This window comes from Podarcis erhardii, assembly GCF_964252035.2.
Source record: "Podarcis erhardii genome assembly, chromosome: 7".
Lineage (NCBI taxonomy): Eukaryota > Metazoa > Chordata > Lepidosauria > Squamata > Lacertidae > Podarcis > Podarcis erhardii.
The window spans coordinates 56,729,141-56,746,486 of record NC_138511.1 but is presented as its reverse complement, the minus strand read 5'-3'; the positions used below and the strand labels follow the sequence as shown (position 1 = coordinate 56,746,486).

At 47.1% G+C, this 17,346-nt stretch overlaps 2 protein-coding genes across 4 annotated transcripts in view; both read left to right on the top strand.

The window, feature by feature from the left end:
* Positions 1-11: 11 nt before the first annotated feature.
* On the top strand, positions 12-12,050 carry RFWD3 (ring finger and WD repeat domain 3). Of its 2 annotated transcripts, none has more exons than XM_081872190.1 (12): positions 12-780; positions 3,029-3,237; positions 4,399-4,490; positions 4,588-4,791; positions 5,706-5,797; positions 6,296-6,410; positions 7,490-7,718; positions 7,863-8,013; positions 8,243-8,419; positions 9,137-9,351; positions 9,959-10,263; positions 10,333-10,789. In XM_081872190.1, the coding sequence occupies exons 1-11, from the start codon at positions 476-478 to the stop codon at positions 10,231-10,233; spliced, it is 2,064 nt and encodes a 687-aa protein (XP_081728316.1). In that variant the 5' UTR covers positions 12-475; the 3' UTR covers positions 10,234-10,263; positions 10,333-10,789. The 2 variants fall into 2 exon arrangements, with proteins under 2 accessions (XP_081728316.1, XP_081728315.1); XM_081872189.1 differs by lacking the exon at positions 10,333-10,789 and adding an exon at positions 10,801-12,050 and having other exon boundaries at positions 16-780; positions 9,959-10,176.
* Positions 12,051-13,988: 1,938 nt separating this feature from the next.
* GLG1 (golgi glycoprotein 1) overlaps positions 13,989-17,346 on the top strand; it is a 68,960-nt gene continuing 65,602 nt past the window's right edge. Inside the window, exon 1 of one of the 2 annotated variants that reach the window (XM_081872364.1) lies at positions 13,989-14,439. In XM_081872364.1, coding sequence (XP_081728490.1) covers positions 14,041-14,439 — 399 coding nt within the window. In that variant the 5' untranslated portion in view covers positions 13,989-14,040. The remainder of the gene's footprint in view (positions 14,440-17,346) is intronic. The other variant, XM_081872365.1, reaches the window with a different exon arrangement.

The window sequence follows — 17,346 nt, the reverse complement described above, 5'->3', positions numbered from 1 at the left end:
ATCTTTGCTTCTACAGTACAATGCACTGCGGTGAACTATGGTAAAATTCTGCATTTTCCCCATTGTATGCTGTGAAGAGCTGTCGCTTGATGCTTCGGGTCAAAAACCGGAAGTCCCGCCGCACCTATGGCTATTGCAGTTGTCAGTCTTTGAACCCTTTCTGCGCATGCGCCTTGCCAATTGCGACCTCAACTTTTCCCTTCCGCTCGCAGAGGGCGGGGCCCTTCAGAAGCGTTTCCCACCCTCTCCAAAATTGACAGACGTATAGCCCAATGGAAATGCGACGCACGCTCCGCTCTGTCCCAATAGGAGCCGAAGCCTGCTTTCGCGCTCGGCCTTTCGCGGCTGAACGAGCAACCAATAGGGGCCGCGGGAGCTGGAGGCGGAGCAGCGGCGGGGCGCTCGAGCGACTGCAGTTGAGGGAGAGTCAGGCCCGGACTCCTGGGTCCCTTCCCTCCCCTCTGAGGGGGAGGACATGTCCCACCAGGAAGCCATGGACGTGGACTTCGCGCCGGCGGTCGAGGAGCCCGAGTCGCCAGCCGCCGCAAGCCGCCTTCAGGAACCGGCCACGGCAGACGGGGACGCCTCGACGTCCGGGGCGCCTCGGCCGGCGGCTTCTCGCTCTTCATGGGGCGCCTTCGTTGGGGAGCGCGAGTCGCGGAGGCCGCCGCCGCCTCGAGCCAGGAGGAACCCGCCTCGGCAGCAGCAGGGACCGCGCGCCGCCTCAGCCGCCTCCTCCTCCTCCTCCTCCTCCTCCTCCCAACGGGCCTCCCGAGCCAGGTGAGGAAGGGCGGGGGAAGGGCTCGGATCCTGTGGGGAGCTTCCCAGAGTGACCATGGGGCTGGGGGAGGGGAGCCCCTCGGAAACGGGGCTGAGCGTGGTGGGCCCCGCGGAGGAGGGAGAAGGTGCCTGTCGGAGCGAGGCAGCGGGGGAAAGTGCTGGAGGCAGCCGGGGTTTGTAAACAAGAGGCCTTTCGCGTTCCCTACCCTGGGGAAGGAAGGCTGTTAGGCTTCTCGGGCGCAGGTGGCTGTCAGAACGGAGGAGGAGGAGGAGGAGGAGGAGGCGGGTCCTCGGGAGCCAGGGAGTGGATTCTGGGGTGGGTGCCTTTCGCAGGGGTTGTGGATTTTGTGAATCTTGCGGGGTGGGGTGGTGGAGGTACCTGTGGGTCATGCCTGTGGGTATGTGAGTGAGTGGAGGGGGTACCTGTCAGAGCAAGGAGGGTTGCTAAGCGAGGGAAGGAGGTGTGTGAGTGTGATGGTCATAGAAGGAGCATCTCAGAGCCAGGGGATGGATCATAGGGTGTGTGCGTGAAGGAGTGTCTGTCACAGTGGGGGAGTAGAGATCCTGGGGGAACACATGTCAGAATGGAGGTGGCGGCATGGAGCCTGCAGGGTTGGTCCTTGGAGCAGCAGATGGGTTCTGCCAGGATATGTGAAGGTGGTGTCTGTTGGAGCACATGCTGAATGCAGCTGGTATTTGTAAACAAGAGGACCCTCACATTTTTCTCCCTGTGTTCCTGAAGGGAAATGGGCTACACCACTGTCATTAGTGTAGTAGTAGAGCAAATAGGCATAGGCAGGATTTTTTTGAGGGAGGGTGTCTTTTTGTTAGGGGGGCAGAACAGAGTTACCTGCAGTGCAAATGGTCAGTTAAGTATTTCTATTTATTTACTTGATGTAGTGGGGGACAGCTGCCCCCTGTACCCCACCTGGCTATGCCCATGGTAGAGCATGTGTTTTGTTGTGATAGAAATTACCCAGGGGCGTTTTGCTACTGGTGTGGGTCCAATTGCAACCACGTGGATGCCAGGTTGGCGACTAATATTTTCATCTGGCTGGCTTCAACAGCTTTTTTTTAGCAGTAGCTCAGCAGAAGAGCTTGCTTATTGCATTTATATCCCATCCTTTTCTCCAAGGAGTACATGGTTCACCCCTCTCCTACAGTGACCCTATGAGGTAGGTTAAGAGGCTGTGACTGGCCCAAGGTCACCCAGTGAGCTTCATGACTGAGTGGGGATTTGAACCTTGATCTCCCAGGTCTTAGTCCAATACTCTAACCACACTGGCTTCCTTGAGTCCTCATGCTATGGTGCAGTTATATAAAATAAGTAGGCTTCTGAAAGGTTTAGAAAGGAGGTACCAGGTGGGGTTGAATCCTTGGTACGCATTGTTGGCTCCTATTGGGGTCAATGTTGCAGTGGGGGAAGGGGGCTTCTCAGACCCAGGGAAGGGGATATTGAGTGTTTGTGAAGGGAAGCTACTGTCTGTGAGGAATGGATACTTCAGATGGGGGCCTGTTGGAGTGGGAGTCAGATCCTGCAAAGTTGGTCCCTAACAGAGTGTATGCGAGAGGTGGATCTTGGGTGTGTGTGAGGTGAGCATCTGTCAGTGGGAGGGTTGATCTTCCAAGGCGGTTCCTGTTGGGGGGGATCATGAGGGAAGCAGATCCTGGAAGCAGCTGATATTTGTAAGCTGGCTTCTAGATAAACTCATGTGATAGGCGTGGGGCTTTAGTTTGGTGGTGGAGCTTGTGTTTTGCCTGCAGAGTAATTTGCTTGTTTCATGTGTTCTCTACCCAGCTCTCAGAGTAACTTTCAGTTAAAAAAACAAAACTCCAGCTCCTGCCCTCAGAATTTACCATCTAAAGACTTTGCACCAAAAAGAAAGGGATGGGGAAGCAAATCCAAATACCCATTTTGTACAAGGACCTGCTGGGATGGGAGATAGTTGAGGGAGAGAAGATGCACTTCACAGAATTGGATGGAAGGAGGAGCATTTGTTGTAGGAATTTGTTGAGCTACAATTGGCTACAGAGTTGCTAGCTCAACTTACAGAGCAATGTTCATGTTGATGGAAGGTAGCACATTATGAAAAGTTGGTTTAGAATCTAATGAAAAGTTGTGGCTTCTGAGGCAGAGGGGGAGAGAGAGGTGTGTAAATTATTGAACTTTGTGGCTTGGAAATGGGTGGGTCATGTTCTTCTTTCCATCTTACATTTTCTAATGGAAATTTATGCTTTGGATGTTCAGGTCCACAGCACCATTAGACAGTTATTTCCAGATCAACAGGACACAAGCGACAGCAGCATCACACATCCTAGCAGGTCACAGTGGGAACAGCTCAGATGAAACTGTGGTTCTAAGTGATTCTGAGAGTAACAGCAGCAGCAGCTCCACTGAGGAGGAAGAGGAGACAGTGGGTGCCCTTGAGGAGGCACCTGGGCCAGCCAACTTGGGAGGTTTGTATTGGTTCTTTAAAGGGGCCTAAAACTTCAGAAATGGCTTGTGGTGCATTGCCTACCTTTGACCACAACCATCTATTTGTTTACAGTCATACCTCGGATTGTGAACGCTGTGGGTTGTGCGTTTTCGGGTTGCAGACCACACCAAACCCGGAAGTACCAGAACGGGTTACTTCCAGGTTTCGGCACTTGCGCATGCACAGAAGCACAAAATGACGTCATGCGCAGAAGTGCCGAATCACGTCATGCGCGTGTGTACATACGGCGCTGCAGGTTGCGAATGTGCCTCCCGCACAGATCACGTTTGCAACCCGAGCTATGACTGTATTCATTACCTTCTGCTTAGGGCAGCTTACTTCAAAGGGTATGACAATTGAATTTTCATAACAACTCTGAGAGGTAGGCTAGATTGGGAGAGGATGACTTGGGCCTGACCATACCGTTTATTTCATGACTGTAGAGACTTGAACCAAGGCCAGACTTTGCCACTGTATCCTGCTGTCTTTGAATAATTGAAAGCTGTTTTCTGATCTTTGTATAAACCTTGTTAAATGTCAAACTGAGGTTCTGTTATGCAAATAGGCATGCTTATTATTATTTTATTTCACACATACACAAAAAGGGTTTCACAGAGGAATTTTGAGAAGGGGTTTATAGGGGAGATTCAGGTACCATATACATTTTATTTGTGCATTGTACTCCCTTTTCTGAACAGCAAGAGAAGGTTGGAGGTTATTTAAAAAGAGCAGATGAGGATAGTAAAAATGCAGGAACAAAGGTGGGGCATCTTGGGAAATGAAGGAAGAAAGGAAGGTTGAAGCAAGCCAGTTGTGCACATAGGTGGAAGGGGGTTGTGCTGGAAAGCCACCATTGGAATTTGCAGAGGGTGTCTTGCTGGCTGAGTTATTTTACTATTTTCTTACAAGTTATTTTTTTAAAAAATTGCCTCCTGTTAACATAGTTTGAAGGATTATCTTGGTGAAAAAGCTGCTCTCTTTGCTCTTTTTTTCTTAGACAGCAGTGGCTTTGCGTTCAGTCACTTTGAACTTCCCTTTTAAATGCTAACAATTTGTTACTGAGTTTTTGTTTATGTGGCACTAATTACAACCTGTCCCCATCTCTTCCTATATTAATTATTCCTTTGTTTCTCTCCTGCAGTTTCTGATGCAACCCAAATGGAGCCTCCTGGAGGGGATTCTGTTGGGCCAGAGCATCCTGATGCTAGAGGTGCCACTGCCCTCCAGAAGAAGGTATGAATGATTTGGTGTGTACTGTGGAAGGTGTGTAGCCAATTAAGATAAACCAAGATTGCATTTGCTTGACCTTTTCCATGTTCTCTTGTTTCAGACAACTCCATTAAAGAGAACTCACCTAGCGGCTCCTCTGGCTCCTCTGGGTGAGGAAGAGGAGAGTGGAGATACCTGTGCCATCTGCTTTGAAGAGTGGACAAATGCTGGGGAGCACCGTCTTTCTGCACTGCGGTGTGGGCATCTCTTTGGCTATAGCTGCATTGAGAGGTGGCTGAAGGGACAAGTGGGCAAATGCCCACAGGTAAAAGCTTGGAAGGGTATTTTGTTTCCTCTGTCTGATGCGTAACCTAAATCTTCCTCTCTGAAACCCATTTATTCTTTTCCTGTCCTTGGTAAAATTTGTGGGCAACAGTTCTCTCCACATTATTTTCCTTTTTTCAATTCTCCCTTTCTGCATTACTTTCCATGCCATCTTCCTGTAAGCTCTTCCTCTTTTGGCTTGCCTTCTGTAGACCTTCTTGTGTTTTTCTTTGCACTCCCCTGAGCTGTGTTCCATTTTTTGGATGCCTTCTTCCTTGGTTTCGCACTCAAACACTTTAGTGGCACAGCACTTTAGCCAGCGTTGAGCACAGCAGGACTCCTCAAATCTGGGCTCTAGGAGTTGCAACAAGTTGTCCTTCCCTTTGGTCAAACTCTTCCTGTTAGGAGAGTATTTTCATCAGCATTTGCCAACTTGGTGCCCTCCATATGTTTTGGACTGCAAATCCCCTATCAGTGCCAACTAGCACAGATGTGCTGGTTAAGTCTGAATGAAGTTATGTAATCCAAAACTTCTGGAGGACACCAAGTTGGCAGCAGCTGCTGTACATCATATTAAGTTGTTGTCTTTGCTTTGTTGGCTAAGTTCAGGATTTTGCCTGGGATCAGTCAGGTCAACAAGACTACCTGTCGGCACAAGGAAACTTTGAAAAGAGATGCTTGGGCATGATGTTGAGCAGGTCACTTTTGCATGTTTGGGGGAGTCCCACTGATTGTTCTGGAGAATTACTTGAGATAAGGGGAGTCTCTCAGCAAGCCAACACTGTACATTCATCCCTGCTTTTGCAAAGAGATCTATTTGAAAAGCAGTATCAGTCATGAGAAATTAATAGCAGCACAGTAAATGTCCTTCATAACCAATAAATTGGCTTATGTTCACATTTTTTCATTTTTTAGTGTAATAAGAAAGCCAAGCGCTCGGATATAGTAGTCCTTTATGCTCGTACCCTGAAAGCGCTGGACACCAGTGAACAGGAACACATGAAAAGGTATATACTCACAACTTTCCTCCTATAAGTTTGAGGGTAGCAGTACCTGGCATAAACACCTGTCTTGGCAAACTGTCACTATGCCTCAGCTGAGTCAGATGAGCATCTGTGTGATTGGAGAAGATACTTGTGTCCTAACACCAGGCTTTAGTTCAAGGCCTTGCTTTGTTACACTTGTATTAGGTAGGTATGATAGGTACAGTGTTTGGATGTCCTTGTGAAGATATATGCCTGCTTCTGTAACTTTTAATTTTTACTAGTATATATATTTAAGATAAAATAAGATGCATTTTCTATTGAATCTCTCATGGTTATTCTGAAATTGAAGTATTACTATTTAAATGTCTCTGTCTAAATTCAAGAGACTGTTATTATGTCTCTAAAAGTTTTTGGGTGGCAGGAAAATGGAACAGAAAACGAATTCTTCTCATCAGTGGGAGAGAGATGGGTTGGCTCATGAGCTTCCTTAATTGCATCTGTTGTACTTTCCTCCTGCAGCTCTTTAGAGAAGGAGCAAATGCTACGAAGGAAGGCAGAGCTGGAATCCGCACAGAGCCGCCTCCAGCTGCAGGTCTTGACAGATGAATGCAGTAAACTTCGGCAGCAAGTTCAGGTAGGTTTAGCCGTATCCTGTTCATGCAGAACCTTCTAAATCCCCTTCCCATGTACAAGAAAATGAAATGTGCTATCTTCATGGCCTTTTCTCTCACTCTCTGCTAATGATGGACAGGATAATAGGACACCCCAGTTCACTGACCCCAACTCTAGGGGGCCCTGGGTGGCACGGCACCCACAACTTTTTGTGGGTGCTTAGCATCCACACCGTGGGGCTCCAGTGCAACCTCTGAGGCGACGTGCGAGGCCCTGCCAGGCTTCCAAACGTGATTTCTGGTAGAAATGTTCTGCTGATGTAACATGACATCATGGTGTAATGTTACGTCGTGGGTGCCATTGGGCACCCAAAATCTGGGGCCCAGGTCGTCACCCTGGCCCAGTTTCATTCCTTGCTTTCAGTTTGTATGTCAAAGCTTGTGATCTGGGGAAAGGAGTCACAAAAACATTCCAAATCAAAACTCTAATCTGGTAAATTTTATATACCCTCAGTGAATTTATATAACTCAGAAAACTTCCAGAGCAGTATTCCAGAGCACAAAAAAATCTGAATGGGGACCCACACAAGACATCCCCTGCCATACCCCCAGAGACAACCTCTCAAAACAGTTCTGAGACAGCGCTCTTCTTTGTCCCAGCCTGCATCTTCCAGACACTCATCACATCAATACATGGAGAGGAAACAGACACAGGAAGGAATAGAAATTGTATCTTGCAGGAAATAGTGAAAAAACTAAGGCAAGCTCAGCTAAGGAACCACCTTGCAGAATGAAAAGTGGCAAGTTGAAGGGTGGGATATCCCAGCTATATTTTAGCTGGGGGATGAGATGGTTGGGCATTTGAAGGGCTTTTGCATTTGGTGTATTTCTTTTCTGTGACAAAGTTTTTGTTTCAGAATTTATAAACCACTCTACATGCAAAAAATAGCCAAGTTGTATACAAAAGCAGTAAAGGAACAACAACCCTGAACAAGTTGTTCATGACTTTTACTACTGTTCTGCCTGTGGAAACATCCAGTGCTCTCGGCTCCACACATACCGTACTTTCTTTGCCTCATTTTTCCTGCTTTCCATTCTATAGGAATTAAAGGCCCTGATGGCTCGCCACAACACCCTTTCCTCTCAGCAGCCCAGCAACTCTCGCTCATGCTTTCCAGGCTGCCTCTCCTCCAGCCAGGGCCAGCACAAGTACCACTTTGAGAGGGCCACCCTAGTGTCTCAGGTGGGCAACTGCCGGGTTATGGCATACTGCGACCCACTGAGCTGCCTTGTAGTGTCACAGCCATCTCCACAAAGCACCCTCATTCCTGGTGAGTTGCCTGCTGAAGCAAGTCCCTAAGTTTTATGATGGTAATGGTTTTTTCACTGCCTTGGTCAATCAAGAGGACAGACATTGCAGCATTTGGACTCTAGCAAGGTGGGCTTTCTGCTGATCAGTTTGCTTTGTGTCTCAGGCTGTGGAATTAAGATGATGAGTGCTGTCAACTCAAAGAGCAGCCAATATGTCCCCATCCACAGCAAGCAGATCCGGGGCTTGGCTTTCAGCAACCGTGCAGATGGCTTGCTCTTATCTGCTGCTTTAGACCATACCCTCAAGCTTACCAGGTGAGTAGTGATGATTATGATGCCGGCTTCCTTTCTCTGTGGTCCAGGAGATTGTGTAAGGATCTTATTCTGGAAGTATTGCCTGGCTCCTGCAGAGCAGCTTTGTCTGAACTGTGCTGTTCTGCCCACAACTGGGTATCTGCTGGATAGCGTGGGCCATGTGCAGAAGTGCCAAGGTCCTCAGTGGGAGACTGCTTTGATATGTAAAGCTCCACTAACTTTCCCTCAGCTTGACTACAAACACCGTTGTGCAGACATACAATACTGGTCGACCTGTCTGGAGCTGCAGCTGGTGCCTGGATGACACCAACTATGTCTATGCTGGCTTGGTCAACGGCTCTGTCTTGGTGTATGACCTGAGGGACACAAGCTCTCATGTCCAGGAGCTTGCTCCACAGAAATCCAGGTATCGCTTTCCTGCTTTATACAGTTAGGTTGTCCTTTGAACATATGAATTAAGACTGTAGAGGACTTTGAAGCAGATGAAGGATGATCAGTGCTTGTAGAACTTTACAATTTTCACGCCATGTGTTACTGGTATATCTTTCCTGGCACAGAATTTGAGGAACACTACCTTTTACTCTGGTTGCTGGTTACCTCCCCACTGTAACCCAGAATGAAGACCTTTGAGAGTGCCTAATGGCAGAGGTTTAGCTTGATAAACTTGTCTGGGACCCATTTCAAGTCCTTAATGCATTGCACTAAGACTTCTCAGAATGTGTATTTTTCAATCAGTTCTGTGGATGAGGAATAGGAATGAACATTGGGTGAGGTAAGCCCTGGAGAGATTGTCACACTTGCAATGTTGCTTGCAGTGATTGACTTCTACCTTGTTCTTTTCTGGGGTTGTGAACAGTCATGGTGATATGGAGCTCAGTTTGTTTCTTACTCAGAAGTCAATTGTGCAGTGTTCAGTGGTGCTTGCTCAGAGGTAAATATTAATAGGATTTCAGTCATAGCACCAGTTCTTTTGGCCAGTGGTATGTAGAAGTGAGAGTGATTCTCCAGTTCTCTTTGAAATCCTTCCTTACTCATGCTCATTCAGACTCACAACAGCAAATGGGTAGGGAAAGTGGAATGGTTTGACATTGTTGGTTATTGCTCTTTCCTCTGTCCCTCACAGGTGCCCTGTGGTATCCTTATCGTATCTTCCCCGAATGGCCTCTGCCTCACTGCCCTATGGTGGACTGGTATCTGGGACACTGGAGGGAGCCTGCTTTTGGGAACAGAAGGCCAGTGGCTCTTACCGGCCTCACCACCTCCTCCTGGAGCCTGGAGGTTGCATTGACCTTCAGACAGAGGCCAGCACACGGCACTGCCTTGCAACATTCAGACCCAGTAAGTTGTGATGTGTAGACATCAGGGCAGGGCTATTTCTATGCAGTGTTGGGATTCCTTTCACCCTAAATGTGGACACAGTTACAACTGTGTGGACAAAAACCACTTACCATATTTGTTGTTGGCGTCTCTTGCACACACATTAAAAGAGAAGAGGATACCTCTGGCCTGCTTCTAAAATGCTGCACCAGTTATTCTATACCCCAGTCTCCCCAAATCTTTTCAAGATGATGGGGCACAGAGGGTGCAGTCTCCCATCCCCAAATACAATATGGATCTTTTACGGGAGGCATTATTTCCACCCCACTGAAGGGTAAGTGCCAACTACTTCAGGAGTCTATCCCTCCCTAGAACTTTGCAGCTCCCAAGAGGGACCTTCTGTGCAGTATGAGCACTCCTGCTTCCGTAGGATGACATGCAAGGAAGGGATTGCAAGTGAGTAGTATCCTAAGGAAATGGGGTAGTTGCCATGAGCGGTGAGTGAAGCGGTCAGGCAGTGGCCTCTGGGCTGCACTTAAACCAGAGTACAGTGTTTTGTCTTGATACCTTCCTATGATACCTTGATACCTACCTGTCCCCTGGAAAGCTCTTCACTTTCATCCCACAGATAGAAACAATAACTGTTTACGGTGTGTGGTGATGGAGCTGACCTCTACTCAGCTGACTGATGGGACTGAGGATGTGATCTGTTCATGTCGTCCAGTTCAAACTCTTACTGCGGGTCCATCGTGCAAACTCCTGACCAAAAATGCCATCTTCCAGAGTCCTGAAGATGATGGCAGCATTCTTGTGTGTGCTGGAGATGAAGCATCAAACTCTGCCATGGTACCATTTTTTGTTCTTTGTTGTAGGAGTAGGACGTTGTTTCCGGCTCTGTGTTAATAGTCTAAAATGCTGGAAGCTTTGGTGGTGGTTAGGGTACTTGAGTAATTGTTTTCCTATGTTTTTAAGGCTATGCAGCTTCAAATAGCTTAATGCCAGGTTGGTCATTGAGAAAAGACTTGAGCCCTTGTTCTAGTGAAAATTCTGTTTTGAGACACTGGTATAGCCTGGATCTGCCTCTTTGGAGCATTTCCTCATGGCAATAACAGTGCCATTTCCATTATATGGACATGGGGCTCTCTTGTCCTCCCTCTTCTCACTTTCCTTGAGGCTTGACTCTGGGTATGGACATGCATGTTTTCTGTGCCAGGGCTGCAACCACTCCTCCTTGTACACAGGGAGCGCCAAAGAGGGATGTCCTCAGCATTACACCACTAAACACTTGCTCACTCTGAATCCACCCAAAATGTGTGGTGATGTTTGGCTGCTTGCCAATGTATGGGAAAGTAACAGTTCAATACTTTTGTAACTGGTCTCCTTGCTACATCCCAACTAGTAACAGCTAGAGTTGTATTTTTATGCAACAGGATTCCTGATAAGCTGTGACTCTATTTGTTTATCCTGCAGCTCTGGGATGCAGGGAGTGGCTCCCTGCTGCAGAAACTCCCTGCTGACCTTCCTGTGTTAGATGTCTGCCCTTATGAGGTGAACCGCAACAGCTTCTTGGCTACCTTGACAGAAAAGATGGTGAAGATCTACAAGTGGCAATGACTGTCTGCTGCATGCTGCCCCAATGAGCTACTCTCTGAACTGAGCCAATTTCCCACAAGCCAGCTCTGCTGCTAACTGGAGTCTAGCTGCCTTGAGTGCACCCTGCCAACATTGCTGCACAAGCAAAATCTTGCTCCTTAGAACAGCTCTCTCCCATGCCCAGCCCACACATTTGTTCCTTTTTAAGATGAGGTGGATTTTTGTTTTCACCTCATCTTAAAGGAAACCACTTTTACCTTATTGTGGACCGTGTGCTTCTCTGGCTTTACTGCCTAGGCAGATTATGGGGCCCTTCTGAGAAAGAAATTGGCTGCCAGTTTATATTTCCTGGAAATTTACCATTGACCTTGGATGAAGATCATGATCTCTGCTCTTCTTGTGATTTTGGAGGCTTGTGGCATGGGCAATACTCCTCTGGCAGAAGACTGCTTAAATTTCTGTTTCAGCCCATCTCATAAAGAAGATGGGACCTTGTCTGAAGTGAGCTGTTCAAGTTATATCTCTGGACCATGACTGGGCTTGGTAAAAGGTGGCGGTGAAGCCTGTTGGGAATTGGCTGCTAAAAGACATTGTGAATAAGAAAATATAATTGTGGCCTGATAAAGAATGGGCAACTTCAGGTATAAATATGCTCCTGTAAGACTTCCTATAGACCTCCATTGAGAACTGGGCAGAGTGCTGTGCCTGACAGATCATTGGGAGTTGAAACATGAAGCAATTCCAGAACTCTACCAACTCTATTGACAGAAAAAAACCATTTGCTGGGACTGTTGGTGATTCATCTTCTGCTATAAATTAAAATAGGATCAAATATTTCATGTATGTGTTCTTGCCCAAGGCTAGCAATCAAGAGAGTGATGCAAACTGCAAGACCAATATTAGGGTTGTTGTTTTTTTACTTTACCTGAAGCCCGTAGAAATCACACCATTGTGTGCTGCCTGAACTGATTGGTTACTATACAGAATTACAGAACAACATTTCTAAAGTTTAACTGTATGGCCCATTTGTCTAAAAATGTACATGTTTCCATTGAACTGTGCTTTGTGTGTGTGAGATACTACTTTTATATGCAACAGGAAGAATAAAGAATGTTTAATATATACAAGAGGAAGAATATAGAATGTTTAATATCTCTGGCTTTCTCCAAATGGCAAAACCCTCCATTGCAATGTTAAATTGCTGCTTGCACTGCCTCACAAGCTACTGCAATGTTTGAGATATAAATATAGGATCCTCTAAATGCCAAATAAGTCCTGAAGTTTGGGTTAGTGGATCCAATATGTTGTGGTAATTATGATATATGATTGGGATATTTCCATGTAGCAAGGTAATCATGTAGCAAGCTAATCTACCAGAGTTTGGAACAACTGTGAAACTTACCTAGTTTGCTGAAAGGTGGCTGCATAGTCTCCACTCTAAATGACAGAGTGAATTCAGTGTTTATCTTGGGTAAAAGGCAGGCGTGGTGGTGTTTCAGGGTCTCCCTCCCAACAGTGCTGTTCTTGTATATCTGGGTGGGGAAGGGCAGCAGTGAAGTTGGAACAGTGCTGGTGCAATGGTAAAGCCAATTGAGTGTCTGAAACCACTCGCCATTTGGAATTCGAGGTACACTGAACATATCTTTTAATTACAGTGGTACCTCGGGTTACAAACGCTTTGGGTTACAAACTCCACTAACCGGGAAGTAGTACCTCAGGTTGAGAACTTTGCCCCAGGATGAGAATGGAAATCGTGCAGTGGCAGCGGGAGGCCCCATTAGCGAAAGCGTGCCTCAGGTTAAGAATGGTTTTGGGTTAAGAATGGACCTCTGGAACGAATTACGTTCGTAACCCAAGGTACCACTGTACTATGTAGTAGTCGTACTCTGGACCATTAAAGTGTTGATACAGGAATTCAGCTCAGTATTTGTGTTGCTGAGTTTCTAAAGCATAACTGCTGGCCTAAGCCTCAAAGAGGTTTACTTAAAATAAAGATAGTTTAATCTCAAATAATATAATTTACCAACAAGGGTAGGACCTGCAGTAACACCATGTTCTTTCCTTTCTCTGTAATGTGTGGGTGGCTTTAGTATCGTTACCTATGTAGAGAAGTCAGGTAGACGGGATAACATTTACTATTACTATGACTACTATTGTGTTCCTTTTATTTATTATTATTATTATGTGTGTTTATATCCCACGTTTTTCTACAAGCTCATGGTGGTCTACATAGTTCTTCCCCTCTAAATTTTATCCTCACAACATCTCCCTGAAGTAGGTTAGGCTGAGAGTGAGTGTTCAAGATTGCCATCTGAGCTTCCTTGGTGACTGGGGATTTCAACCCTGGTCTCTGAGACTAAATACACTAGCTCTATATAGCAAGGTAGCATACAAAATAGAGTAAAAACAACTGAAAGCCGTTAAAACCAACACAAAAACTAATAGAATATGATTTTTTAGAAGTAGTATAGAATGGCCAACCTTTGCAGAATCATATTCATCCTGGCTGGGAAGGTGTTTGCTGCATTAGCTACAGGTTATGGCATTTGCATGACTTGTGAGCAAATAATGTGTGCAAAAACTACTCCCACGGCACTTAAAGTACAGATAAGAAGGAAGTTCCATTGAGCCTTAGGCAATTTGCTGGGCACACAGTTCTGCTTGCACAGAAAATAAGATTACTGTGTACACACACACACACACACTGTATATACAGTAATCTTCACTTGATAAAAATAAGTGGTCTTGCTGTTATGGGCAAGAAAGAATTTCCTAAAAATTAGAATAACTTTAGGGGAAAGTTAGAGGGTCGGGGTGTATGACGAGAGAGAGAGGCGACAGAGGAAAGCGCCATTCCGGTTCCTTTCCCTGAAAGACCTGCCAGTAGGTGTCGCGCCGCTCTCCGACAACCAACCCTTTCCTCCGGCTAGGTGGTGACGTCACCTGCCTCGCTCTGCTCGCCGCGGCGACGTCGCCGCCGTCCTTACGCACTCCGAGAGGCGGTGGGCGTGACTGCCAGTGCCGTTGGCGTTGCGCGCGCAGGCTGCGGCGGGCGGGGCCTAAGGCAGCGAGGCCGGGCCGGGCCGAGCGGAGCTGAGGAGAGGAGTCGCATCCAAGATGGCGCCGTGCGGACGTGTCCCGGCCCGGAGACGCGGGCCGGGCCCTCTCCTCGCCGCCCCTTTCCTCTGGCTGCTCGTGGCTCTCGGGTCAGCCCGGGCACAGCAGCAAGGCGGGGCAGCGGCGGTCGGGGCCGCCCAGGGGTTCCCGGGGCAGCAGCCGGCGGCCGTAGGGGGGTTGGGGGGCCAGCCGCTGCCTCAGTTGGGGCTGGGAGCACTCCCGGGTGGCGGCGGAGGCGGAGCTGGGGGTGGCCGTCTGCCCCGCGGGGGCTCCTCGGCGGGAGGCGGCTGGAAGCTGGCGGACGAGCCGGTGTGCCGCGAAGACGTGACCCGCGTCTGCCCCAAGCACAGCTGGGCCAACAACCTGGCCGTCCTCGAGTGCCTGCAGGACGTGCGGGAGGTGAGCGGGGCGGGGAGCCCCTCCTAGCTGGGGGGGAAACTGAGGCCAGGGAGGTCGGGGGAGGGCTTCGGGGCAGTGGACCCCCATGGAGCAACTTTTTTTGCGGCGGGCGGCTGCAGGGAGAGGCCAGCCCAGGTGCGGAGCAATGCACATAGCCTCTCCTGGCAATTTTAGGAAACCTGCATCTGACCCAGGTTTACCTCTGTCCTCCGTCACTCTCCGGTGTAACCAAGAAGTGGCGTCCAGGATGGAGGTCTGCGGCCAGGACCATGCGCGCATGCATAGCTCCTCCTGGCCTCGGTTGCCAAGAGTTAGGGAGCAAGTGCAGCCCCTTCGCCAGTAGCTCCCTTTCCCTTCTGGCGCAGGAGCAAATCCTTGTTTTCAAGGGAAAAGGCCGAAGGGCTGCACGGGAAAGCGAGGACACTTCTGTGGGCAGAGCCCGTTTTCTGGCTTAGGCAGGCCTGCCGACAGCGGTGTTGCCAATTTCTGGCATTCATAGTTTAAAAGAAAACGGGGAAAGGAGCAGAGAGAGAAAAACGTTGCTGTTTCAGGGAATTGGCCCAGATGAATATACTTATCATGATAGTCCCCCCCCCCATTGTGATGTTCTTGAAGATAAAGCTTATGCTGGGTACTTTTTGAGTAGGGATTGTCTTTCGGTCACACCCTCGTGGCTGGTTGAGTTGTGTTAAAGTGAATCAATCCTGCTATTTCTATTCCAACAGAGGTAGACAGCTTGATCCTATAATTCAGGATTGGCAAAACTCCTTACCTGGCTGCCTCCTTACCTGGCTGCTTGCTACAAGAATCTCCTCTGTTTGTCCATGGAGGGAGGCTTTTGTAAATACAAGAGCTTTCTTTTTCTTTCACGCACTGTGCCACAAATGACTAATATAGGTAGGTGTGTGTGCGGTCAGGCTAGTAACACTTGTGGCTTTTAATCATAAGTCAACTATGATGTAGAGCAAATAATAGTTTGCAATTTGAGACACGTATGGGAAAAGTAATTGATCTCTTGCCATAGGGAGTATGGCATTTTGTGTTGGGTCATTTGTGGGTCTGTTTTCAATATCAGCATGTAATATGCCTATTCTTGAAGCAACTTTAGGTTGACAATCTGTTTCCAGCTTCAGACTAGCTAGCTTGGCAGGAATGCATGAATTCAGAGTTACTGCTGATAGAAATTGTTGTAAGTTTAGCTGGAGTTACTAGATTGTTACACAAGTTATTGCTTGTAAACAGAAAAATTGGAACTGAGGAAGCTGCCTTATACTGAGTCAGATCATTGCTCTGTCTAGCTCAGTAGTGTCTACATTGACTGGCAGTGGGGTCTTGCAGGTTTTCATATAGAGGACATTTCCAGGCCTACCTGGAGTTGCTGAGGACTGACCTTGCAAACTGTAGCACACAAAACAGATGCTTTACCATTGCCTTGTGGCCTGTCCTGTAGGCTGTTTAACTTGAAATTCTTATCTGTGTTTCTATGGTTCAATATAGGATGTACAAGTCTCAGAAATAACTTAACAACTGCTCATTGTCATTCTTTGAGATACCGTCTCTGAATAGAAATTAACCAAGTTTATTTTAGGTCTCTGTCTGGCTATTTCTGTGTGTTTTCATAAGAAGTGGGGTAATTTTTAGGAAGCTCTAAGTTGGACATCCTGAGAACCCTAGATCCCAGTGCAACCTAAGTCAGTACAGGAGTGTTTCCCACAATCTTGTAAAGACTGTACAGTGGTACCTCAGGTTACAAACACTTCGGGTTACAGACTCCGCTAACCTGGAAGTAGTACCTCTGGTTAAGAACTTTACGTCAGGATGAGAACAGAAATCACGTGGTGGCGGCGCATAAACAGCAAGAGGCCCCATTAGATAAGTGGTACCTCAAGTTAAGAACGGACCTCCAGAACAAATCAAGTTCTTAACCAGAGGTACCACTGTACTCAGATACACTGTCCCATCACATTAGAGCTACATTGGGCACTTCTGGCAATGCAACTGATTCTGGGAGAAGTCCAAGAAAGAGCATATCAGTTGAACCTTCCAACCCTGGTGAGAAAATGTGCATAGAAATTTGCTGCAAACAGAAAAGGTTGCTGGTTGTGAGATTTTTGGGGGATATATTTTAAAAGTGAACCCTCCACCAATATTTTAATGAAAGTATGTAAAAAAACTTATTTTGTGATTAAACTGTTTATAAACTTTTCTAAATAAATGACTGAAACATAGTTTGTTCTTTAAAGTGAGATTGTTTACTTATTTAAATTAAAAGATAAAGAGCCCTAACAGTCATCTGATGCTGTGACATTAACATTGGATTTGGATTTTTGAATTCATTGTTTAGCATTGCATTTATAGATGGGTAAGTTCCTGGATTCAGAAAGTGTTTCACTTTCTGGCTGAGCCAAACTAAGTGAAGGCCATGTGAACGAATCACCATTCCCACTCATTCCCTCTTTCCTTGGTGTGTGATATGCAGTATTGCAGGGGTCAGGAGTTCTGTGTCACATTTGTGTATCCCTCCAACATCGTTCCTGGCTTGAACTTAAGCAATTAGACTGCATTGCAGGGTTGGATTGAGACACAGGAAGCATGCACAACCACTGATCTAATGGCCCAGCATACTGTTTTGATGCTGAGGAGTGGAAACAGGGTCCCATATTTGTCCCTCTGTGTGCAGGTGCTGTGCCTGAACAAGTATGAATTATGTCTGGATGGTTTCCTATCTCTTGGTGTCAATGCTTGGAGTGCAGTTCACAAACTGAACTTTGTGAGTTGACATTCATTGTCAATATATCTTCAGCATGAACAAGCATAATGCAGAATGTGGTGTGTATGCCTCTCTGGATTGTGGCCTATTTCTTACAATGTTTGTAGAGCTTTCAGGTATTTAAAGCACTTCACATT

What these genes read in the sequence shown, in the direction of transcription:
- RFWD3 (XM_081872189.1), top strand. Translation starts at nt 476, where the DNA reads ATGTCCCACCAGGAAGCCATGGACGTGGACTTCGCGCCGGCGGTCGAG. An exon ending in AACTTCGGCAGCAAGTTCAG is followed by an intron (nt 6,411 to 7,489) that starts GTAGGTTTAGCC and finishes TCCATTCTATAG; the next exon opens with GAATTAAAGGCCCTGATGGC. An exon ending in AAGCATCAAACTCTGCCATG is followed by an intron (nt 10,177 to 10,800) that starts GTACCATTTTTT and finishes TTTATCCTGCAG; the next exon opens with CTCTGGGATGCAGGGAGTGG.